Raw genomic sequence first — 10,457 nt, forward strand, 5'->3', positions numbered from 1 at the left:
GCTTGAGAGCGTATCTTTTCATTGATAGGAAGAAAAAGAGAGAATACAAGGGGGGGGGGGTGATCAGTGTCTAGTGCGCAGGCAAGACAGGGAGCAGGGGAGCAGTGATGACGGGCTGCTCAGCCCGGATGCATGGCTAAGGACCTATGCCAGCAGCGCATTTAAACCGTGAGCTCCAGCCCTATCCCAGGAACGTGCGTCGTTCTGGATAAGCTCAAGAAGCCGGGAGGTGGTTGCGCTGCTTCTAGATAGACCAAGCCGTCAGGGTTGCGAGGGTGGCAAGCCCCTTGCGGTGCCCTGTGGGGGAGCTCATGATCATCGAGGAGCACCAAGGGAGGAACTCTTCGGGACCGGACGGAGGGGGGACGGTGGCGCGCACCCAAGATAGGACATCATGCCAAATCTGCCTGGAGAAGGGGCAGGCGATGATAATATGTTGCATGGTCTCAGCGTCCTGGTCGCAAAGAGCACATCTGTGGTTGTGGGGGAGACCGTGGCGAGCCAGTCTATCGGCAGTCCAGCAGCGGTCAAGGTCAGCCAGCCAGGTGAACATCTTAACTCGTAGGGGGCCCAACACTTCCAGGCGAGGCGCCAAAATGGGGCGGATGTGGAGCCGGCAAAGCGGGCTCGATAGCATGATCTGGCGGAGTACTTCCCATCCGCAGTCCAGCGCCAGACAAGGCGGTCTGGGAGGCAGAAAGGTGAAGGTGACGGAATCTAGTCCAGAGTTGGACGTACTCCACCAGCGCAGTGGGCGTGAGCGCGCCACGTAGGTCTGCGATCCAGCAACGGTCCTGGAGCCCATCTGCCACGGTGCGCTTGTGTCGCCGACGGGGGACCAAGGGGAGGAGGGCAGGGGCGATGTCCGCAATGGCCATGCCATCAATCCATGCTTCAGTCCAGAAACGGCAAGACCTTCCATCCCGAGAACCCAAGTAGTGGATGCGCGGAAGATGGAGGAGGAGTCAGCATCAGAGGGCAAGTGCAGGTGTGCCCACGGTCTGGCCGGGTCGGTGCGCTGCAGCCACAGCCAGCGCACGCGGAGGGAGATCCCTTGCCGATGGAGGTCCGAAATGCCGAGGCCGCCCAGATGGAGGGGGCGGCAGACGCGCTGCCAGCTGACTGGCCTGTGGCCAACGCGGGTCTCGTTATTGCCATGCCAGAGGAATTCGCAGATCGTTCAGTTCACTTGCTTGAGAATCGTCGGGCAGAGAACGATGACAACCATGATGTGGGAGGGGATCGCGCACAGCACGTGGCGGACGAGGGCGAGACGCTCGCCGCGGGACAGGAGCATCGCACGCCAGGAGGAAAGTTTCTTGGCCAGCTTCTCAACAATCGGCCGGAACGACGAGGCGGACGGCTTTCGGAGCGAGAGGGGAATACCCAAGTAGGTGATAGGGAAGTCCATGACAGTGCAAGCTAGCTCGCACGCGATGGAAGCTCGCGTGGGGTCGTCGCAGCGGATCGGGGTTGCCGAACACTTGGCAAAGTTCGTGCAGAGCCCGGAAGCCTCGCCAAAGACACGAAGCAGCTCCCGAATGACCCGGAGATCACGGGTTGAGGGGTGGCAAAATATGATCACGTCGTTGGCATAGAGAGAGATGCTCGAAGAGGCGTGCTGAGTGGTGAGTCGCTAAAGGAGGCCGCTGCGGTGGGCATGGAGAAGGAGGGAGTTGAGAGCATCAATGGCAATTGTAAACAGCATCGGGGACACGGGATCGCCTTGCCGCAGCCCGCAAGCGTGGGCGATGGGAGGGCCGGGGGATCCATTGATGAGGACGCGCGTGCTGGACGTGGAGAGCAAGATGGCAATCCACTCGATCCACCGCCGACCGAAGCCCAGGTGGCGGAGCACATCAAGGAGGAAAGCCCAAGATACCGTATCAAATGCACGTGCAATGTCGAGCTCGAGAAGGACACGAGGCACGCGGAGGTTATGAAGCTGGCGGGCGGTCTGCTGGACCAGCATAAAATTGCCATGCACGCACCGCCCTGCGATGAATGCACTTTGGTTGGAGGAGACGAGCTGGCCCAGGCGAGGAGTAAGGCGAAGCGAGAGGACTTTGGCGATGAGCTTCGCGATCAGGTGGATTAGGCTGATGGGGCGGTAGTCCGAGAGAGAGGAGGCGTCCGGCTTCTTCGGGATCAGCGTGATAAGGGCTTCATTGAGGCGCTGGAGGCTGCGCCCGTTCATGGTGTAGAACTTGTCGAACACCTCGCAGACGTCGGCTTTGACTGTATCCCAGCACGCCACAAGGAATTCGGCCGTGAATCCATCGGGGCCCGGGGCTTTTCCACGGGGGAGCGCCTTGACCGCAGTCCAGATTTCTTCCTCAGAGAAAGGCAGCTCAAGCTCCTCGAGATCAAAGGAGCGGTCGTCGATCTGTTGCAGGTCAAGGGAGAAATCATGGGGTCTTGGAGTGCCAAGGAGCGAGGAGAAGTGGTGGTATGCCGCCTTGTCCATATCTTGCTCAGTGACCGTAGCGCCCTCATGCTGAAGGGAGAGGATGCGGTTCTTCTGGTGCCTGTGGGCCGTGTGGATTTTGAAGAAGGCGGTGTTAGTCTCGCCCTCTTTAAGCCAGCCAAACCGCGCCCACTCACGAGCGATGGATCTCTCGAGCGAAGCAAGTCCAAGGTAGGCACGCTTGAGGCTGCGTCGAAGCCAGACCTCAGAGGGGGAAAGAGCCCGAATGTCCTGGGCAGCGCGGAGGCCGGCAATAAGCTCCCGCGCAATCATAAGTTGCAGGGAGACGTGGCCATGAGTGCGCGCGCCCCAACTGTGGAGACGGCGAGCCGTGATCTTGAGGCAGAGGTAAATGCGCCGGAAAGGGTCCGGGTCGTGGACGGAGCCCCAAGCAGCCGCCACCGTGTCCTGAAAGCCTTCAAGTTTGATCCAAAACCGCTCAAAGTGGAAGCGTCTCGGGCCAGCAGAGCGCGGAGTGCAGTCGAGGAAAAGCGGGCAGTGGTCGGACACCGTCGTGGCAAGGCAGCGGAGAATAGCATGAGGCTGTGTGAGATCCCACTCGGAGGTGCAAAGAAAGCGGTCGTTACGCACAAGCGTGGGCGAGTCCCTCTCATTAAACCAGGTGTAGAGGCGGCCGTGCATGTAGACGTCGCGCAGCTCCATATCAGCAATGAAGCGACGGAAACGGTTGGAAGTACGCCTGTTTATCCTCCTGTTACTCTTGTTACTGGATGAGGAAACGAGGTTGAAGTCACCGCCGAGGAGCCAGGGGCCAGCGTAAGAGTCACGGGTATCTTGCAGGTCCTCGAGGAAAATTTTAGAATGATGTATTCCTGTATTGTACAGTACATCTGATCTTTTCTGATATGGTTTCTTTGCCTGGTCTTTAATGTGGCCAGATGAGAATGCGTCCGTTTTCGTGATGATTATTGCTGCTACACAGCTATGGTCTTCGATTCTTTTTTTGCTGCGACCGTTGTGATGTTCTTTTCTTTTTTACCCAAGATTTCATGGTCTGCTCCTTCTGTTCTTACGATGCAGTGGCCGTGCATCTTGCAATTCCACAAAAATAAAATGTATTTGCAAGAAATGTAAAACTAGTAAAGTAACAATAAAAGGGTGACTAGAACTTAACAAAAGTAACTTAAATCACAAAGATGATTGAAACTTAACAAAAAATATATACCGAAACTCAACTGGGCACGTAAAAAAAGACTGAAACTTCAAATGCTTAAAAATAAGGAGAGTTAGTTAATATAGTTATGCGTCCTTCACCTATAAGTAAAAGAAGAAGAGATTGTGCTTCTTTAAATTCATCCATCAACCATCATCTGCCGGATAGTTAACTAGCATTGATTTTCACCAATATTCAGTTGTTGAAGGCATTTGTGTTGCAGTTATGCACCCTCACCCTCACCACTGAATTGATAAATAACCGGCACTAGTGGTGCTACAAATTTCATAAGAATAAGAAAAGTGCTCTACGTTGTTAGTTGTGCAAGCATGGGGAAGATATCCATGGAAGTTGATGCAAAGTTGACATACTGAGACCACAAGAATACATGGGAGTGGGAGGTAGTAGGAAACTCAATTTGTGGTCAACAAGAATATTGTCAGATGCTATCAGAGAGCTTTGTACCAATAGCCAACCAACTCGGGCTGCGTAGGATGCTGGAACAAGCTTTGTATACCGCTGTCGTGGCAGCCCAAATACCCTGCCATGACAGCCATTTCACCCGCCACGGTAGCCGAGAAGCTAGCGCACATACAAATCATATTCTCCTGGATCAGCTAACCCATCTCCCACACCTCATCTGCTGATAGTTAGGATTATGTTAAGCCGATCCATGAGCTGTTGTAACTTGCATAAATTTCCTGAAATTGAATATATCAAGTTGCCACATAGACTCTTCTCCCTCGATTTCTTTCATGGTATCAGATATTCATTACTGATCCACAGCCACGCTTCCGCACCTCTCACTCGCCATGGCCTCGCGCGCTTAGTTCCTCCCACTCCGGGGATTTCAATCCCTTCGTCGTCCTTGAGCCGGCCACCGCCGCCAACCTCTGGCATGTGCACACTCAGGATCACGTGCCAATCACCCTCAATCTTTACAAGCCCCCCTTCTCCACCTGGCGGACGTACTTCTTGCTGAAGTTCTGCTAATTCCAGATCCATGACCATGTCGACGGCTCCGTCGGCGCCTGATGCATGCCAATGTGAACTGGATGGCGGTGGATGCCACCATGGGAAAAATTTCCATGTAAGCGGGCTATAAGTACTTGCGGCTCGAGGTACAATGAAACATCATTTATTTTCATCAGAACAGTAGGCTCGAGGAAGTTAGCAAGATCCCATTATTTAGGTAAAGACTCCACGAAAGAAACGGTTCTGGTTCATGAAGTAGGAATCACTGAGCGGGCCGTGAAGCTTTGCGCCTTTTTGCTGAAGATGCCGACTCGAAGTAGGAATCACTAAGCGGACCGTGCAGCTTTGCACGTTTTTGCTGAAGATAGCGACTTGATCTCTGGATCGGTTTGCTTCATTTTTTGTAGCAAATGATCTTTACAAATATCATTAAGCAAGTAGAGAAAATATCTCTTAAACATGTAATGGAATCCTATAATGTTTATAAAACAAAATACTAATTATGTTCAGTGAATTTGAAGTACTCACAAATGAAAATTAAATCACAAGGGATGAAAATCTAATTAAGACGACTAACGTCTGAACCTGTATTGCAGGCAATCAAATCACATTATATGTATGGTGTATGTATTTTCTAGTGCCAAATGCTTGTTGTAGCACACTTTCGGTGATCGTCACAACTTTCATCATGATCTCCTAGCGCATCCAAGCAAAACTTGTTACAAACCTCTCTATTAAAAATTGTTGGAAAACTCCATACTCCGATAGTCATTCCATCAGTCTGGTCTTGCACGGTGGATCTGGATCTCTCCATACAATGATCTCTATTCTTATTTTTTATTTCCTTTTTTAGATTTCAACTTCTCGATTAGTACTCCAGGTATGGCTCATATCGTAGTCGAGAGACCATGCGGCTTCATCCATCCACATGTTCTAGCCTATGTTCAATGCCAAATGCCCATCCGTCAAGTGTGCCCAACCAAGGTCCATCAATAGGGAGCAACCCCCAATCAAAATCTTCATAGATTGCCTATTTTTATGATCCATCGATCAAAAATAGTAGACCAAATGTTCATCTATCTGAATGCATACTTTCCTTGCGTTCTTGATGCGTAGGAGGCACAATGAATTTCACAACATCCAGGAGTCACAAAGAATCATGTATCTATGAGCGTGAAATGTATCTACAAGAGACCACCACACCAGTGCAATCACGCTGGATAAAAGTTTGGTCATTGACTATCATCAGGGAAATGAATACTAACAAAATCTGGTAGAGCTTTTCAGACAAATGTACCACCTTTTATTTTCTTGCTGAAAATAAATAATTGTGTTCAACCATTATGCACTTAATAAGAGAGAATTAAATCATTAAGCTTAACCTTTTCTTGAAGAAGGAAAGCATCATTACTACCAGCCTCAGCATCAAGGAATGATCCTGACAACCACCAAATAGATAAATCAGCACAACACAAATTAGCCGCAACTAATATATCCAAAGGCTCTACTTTTCTGTCTATTTTTCATAACTAAAAACACAACACAACTCAAAGAGGTCTCCCAATAATCTTCTCAGTTTTCTTCCTACGTAGGGTCGGTAGCCCTCCTTTAATTAGGGGCTCGATTTGCCACCCTAGCTCACGTTCAAGTTGGTTGTGCTATGTCAAATTTACATTTGTCCATGTCTATTGTACATGCCATCCGACATGTAGAGATAGTTAGGCATTTTTTTGTTTTTTCGAAAAGGAGGGTGACCCCCGGAGTTAACTTCACATGAGTACGTGACAACCTCCCCTCTTGCACCCTCCACGAGTTGTGAAGCACCCAAATGTTCATAGGTGAACCATCTACATATCTCAGATAAGTATCCTTATCTAGGACGAGCAAATTTGTTTTTCTTTTACATTTCAGACTTTTAGTTTACCACACCTTGTCATACCCGTCGATGGGAGTGTATTGGGCGTGATGGACATGGGCCGATGGCTGTGGGACAGAGCCGGTGACTTTGCTCCGCTAGCTACAAATGAAAGCAGTTTTAGCCAAGCGAGACATCAAACAGAAAGGACTGAACCTGTCTTGTTCCCCTGCCCTGCTCCCGTTCTACTCCGAATCCTCTGCTTTTTGGTGTCTGCTCTCTACAAGCAGCAAGTATCCCAAGGTCGCAGCTCTCCACAAGATGTATTTATATCCTCCACCTTCTGTTCGACGAAGTCGTGGCCTCGGGCTATGACACACCTCTCTTCATCCCCATCATTGTTTTGGTACCCTCTAACACATATATTTGCCCCTGCCTTTTAAGATCCATGTGCACCTCATGTCCATAAAAGGAGCCCCTTTCCTTATTCCCACCCATTCCACACACATCCATACCTTTCATAATTATCGCCTTGCATACGAGGGAGTTCAACACTTACGGTTCAATGGTGTTCTTGATCCTGCGTACCACCAGTGATGTTATCAAATACCTTGATGAATTGTTTGTGTATGTGCTCGAACTCATATAGGGATAGGAGGAATGGGGAAGTTCACTATATCGTCGCCTATTCCGCCACCACATACCATATATTCCATAAAGAGAGCTGAGCTCGACCTCGGCTGGCAAAGTGGATTGTTGGTCGAAGACCCTTCTGTTTATTTCGAGCCAGATGAACTGGAGGCAAGCCGTGATCACTGAGTTTACCATTTTCCGCTGCTTGCCTGGCACCGCCGTGGTCACCCGTGGCCACCATTCATGGAGCCGGACTTGGGTCATCGGCGTGAATCAGTGTAGCCGGAGAGGCATCAGCAGCGAGAACCGCACCTCCCTCTAGGAAGGACATCCCAGCAGCATATGGTCATTGTCCTCAGGTAGTTGATCGCACAACTTACGGCCGTCAGGATGTTGTAATCCGTCGAGCGAGGCGATCCACGGTCCATTCCACGGACAGTCAAGCGAAAATTTTCACCACGCACGGTGCAACTTCAGCTCCAAAAACAGAGCCAGATATGCCGATCTTGCAGAGTATTTTCCATGCGAAGCAAGCCGTCAAGAGAAAGAGTCATCCTCCGGTCTCACCATTCGCAGGGTGCCCAAACTACGAGGTACCCGGCAACCGCCTGGACAGAAATCGGGCCCCTAATGCCCCTATTTCGGACAAACTGCAGAAGATGGACGGCCAATTGTTCCACCCCCTTGCCATCCATCCATCGGTGACGCCAGAACATCATAAACTCGCGATCGCCGAGAGAAAACCAGAGTACGGCCTTGAAGGTTAAGGTCCACGGCTCCGTCCCGTCGAAGAAGCAGAGCGTGACCGAGACCGAGAACAAATATACATGCATGTACACATCTGAGCTTTCCACATCAAGGGGCACAAATTCTATTTTGCAGGCACGTACCTTTCCTATCAATAATGTCACTCGGGTTCAACTAGCAGAGCGCGTCTGCGTCTGTGTTTAAGAAAAAACCCGGCAAGATCGTTTCTCAATAGAAGCAAGTTGAAAGCAACCTCTGGTACATTCTACTGCCACAAATCTTGGTCGACATGCCGATATGGCCTGTCCGCAGCCTGCGTGTCATGACTTTGACCGCCACGCTAGCTCTTGTGTGTGTGATGGCGACTGTACATAGCACATGCCGTCTAACGCGCTATTCTACATGTACGTGGCCGGCCCTAGCAATTCTGAGGCCCTAGTGCAAGTGTGCAACCGAACAAATCCATTTGATAACAAAGAGAAAGATTAAGGTGGTGATACACCTAGAAAAATCATTAAATTAGCATCGTTGGGTCCCTGCCTTCTTTGAGACTTGTGGTAATCCATGTGGGGGTGAAAGTAGAGGAAGAAAGAAGAAAAAACGAAGCGTCCATGTGTTTCTTTAGAGAAAAAGTATCAACGGCTGGCTCTGTAGTATATACACAGAACATAAGAATATAAGATATGGGCCCCTCCCCTGGCTGGCCCCTAGGCAGTCGCACTCTTTGCCTAGGCCTAGGGCCGGCTCTGTACGTGCGTGTAGTGTAGAATATGCACGAATTTGGGTAGGCATGGAATCCCTTATGGCCTTATTGCTGGTGCACAGCACAGACACGCAGTTACGTATTTTTTTTCGTTGAGGAAAAATGGTAAGGGCACGCAGTGATCTGTTTAGATCAGCATAGCTTTGATGTTTCGCCAACGCTTTGTTTTCTCCCGCTAATTAATTTGGTCTCCTACTAGTGGAGCAACCGGCAGGTATACCCACTACAAATTTCTCTACGTCAGTGCGGTGACAGGTATGTTTCTTTTTCTTAGCCAGAAAGAAAATATCTGAATTTTTTAAATTAATTACCGCAAGAAAATATCTGAATTTTGTCTATATATACTGGGCCGGCGGGCTAGACCGATAGAGACCGAGTCCAGACCATAGACCTGAACCACTCGCTAGTTATATCGGCAAGAAGTCAGCAAAGCTCGTCGATTAATGGCGGTCAAGCTCACGCTCCCAGCGCAAGCACTGCTCTCCCAGGTGGCCAAGCTGGGCTCCCTCCTCGCCCTCCTCCTTCTCGCGCTGCTGCTGCCCGCCTTCCTCAGGGTCGCCTACGGCTACCTCCTCTTCAACGGCATCGTTCTCGCGCTCGGCATCCAGGCCTTCGTCGGCAGCACAGCTTCCATCGCCGACGAGTCCTCGAGTACCGATCACGCTGTCGCGCCTGTAGGCGTGGCCGCCTCGCCGTTCCAGAGGGCTGGATCAGTCCGTCCCGACGACCGGACGACGGTTGCGGATGATGATCGTGTGGTGGTTCCTGCTTATGTAGCGAGTAATATAATCGAGCTGAAGACAAAGACCAAGGAGGTGGTGCTGAAGGTGCTGAAGAAGTGCCCGTCGACGGCGAGCATCTTCTTCCTCAGCGCGCTGAACGGCAGCCAGGCCGGCGGAGAGGAAAAGGGACGGCAAGAGGAGCAGGATGATTTTCAGGTCGACCTGTTGGACGGCGACGTGACGATGAGTCGGCAGGAGCTTTTCGCCAACACGGAGAGGTTCATCGGCAATTTCCGCAAGGAGCTCAGGATGCAGAGACAGTAGCCCGTTGGAAGCTAGCATAGATATTTTTGCTTACCTTTTTTTTTTCTTAGTTTTAAGTGTCATGGTATGTAGGAGTGTGTTTAGTGGGATGTGTCCCAATTAGCCCACGTCTGCAACCCATGTTCATAGGCTTAGGATTTTCGGTGTGTTTAGGTTTATGAACTTGACATGATCTTAATCTTAAGGGCATCTCCGGCAATCCGTAAATTTCCTTCCGCGTCCGCCCAAAGAGGGACCAGTCAACGGACACGGATATGGAAGACCGCCATCCAACACTGTACGCATATATTTCAAACACTTTTCAACAAATCAGATGAAATTCATTCAAACACAGCGTATTCCATATAATCCGGTCGAAATCGTCTACATTCTGGATATATTTTAAGTAAAAAAAGTAAAACTATGTGCGGGTACGGGGCGGAGTTCCACTCCCACGACACGGATACACTACACTAGTGGTCGACCGGCCACGGCGGATCCCTTTGTCTTCTCCATGTCCGGCAGCCCGCTCATCGGATTGCCGGGAGCCCTAGAGGTATATTCTCCCCCCGCATCTTCCATATGTCCGGCTGCGCTGCTCATGGGAGTGACAAAGAGGGTTCTTCAAATGGAGAGGAAGGGGTGGCTCCTCTGCTTCCGTGGAGTCTAGACGGGGGCCCATGATGGTATGAGATAAAGAACCGGACAAATCACCGACTATACAAGCCGGCAACGCGCCGGGCGGTGGCCTTCCTTGGACAAAAGTGGTGGTAGCCTCCCGTGTTCTACTTTTCCTCGATGTTGACGGCGGACGCGGA

At 50.5% G+C, this 10,457-nt stretch overlaps 1 protein-coding gene across 1 annotated transcript; it reads left to right on the forward strand.

Moving 5' to 3' along the window:
* Positions 1 to 8,903: 8,903 nt before the first annotated feature.
* Positions 8,904 to 9,948, forward strand: LOC123148774 (uncharacterized). Its single transcript, XM_044568259.1, has one exon. It carries the CDS (start codon positions 9,058 to 9,060, stop codon positions 9,658 to 9,660), a length of 603 nt encoding a protein of 200 aa, XP_044424194.1. The 5' UTR covers positions 8,904 to 9,057; the 3' UTR covers positions 9,661 to 9,948.
* The last annotated feature ends 509 nt before the right edge of the window (positions 9,949 to 10,457 follow it).

The sequence above is a fragment of the Triticum aestivum genome, chromosome 7A (genome assembly GCF_018294505.1).
Source record: "Triticum aestivum cultivar Chinese Spring chromosome 7A, IWGSC CS RefSeq v2.1, whole genome shotgun sequence".
Taxonomy (NCBI): domain Eukaryota; kingdom Viridiplantae; phylum Streptophyta; class Magnoliopsida; order Poales; family Poaceae; genus Triticum; species Triticum aestivum.

What these genes read in the sequence shown, in the direction of transcription:
- LOC123148774 (XM_044568259.1), top strand. Translation starts at nt 9,058, where the DNA reads ATGGCGGTCAAGCTCACGCTCCCAGCGCAAGCACTGCTCTCCCAGGTG.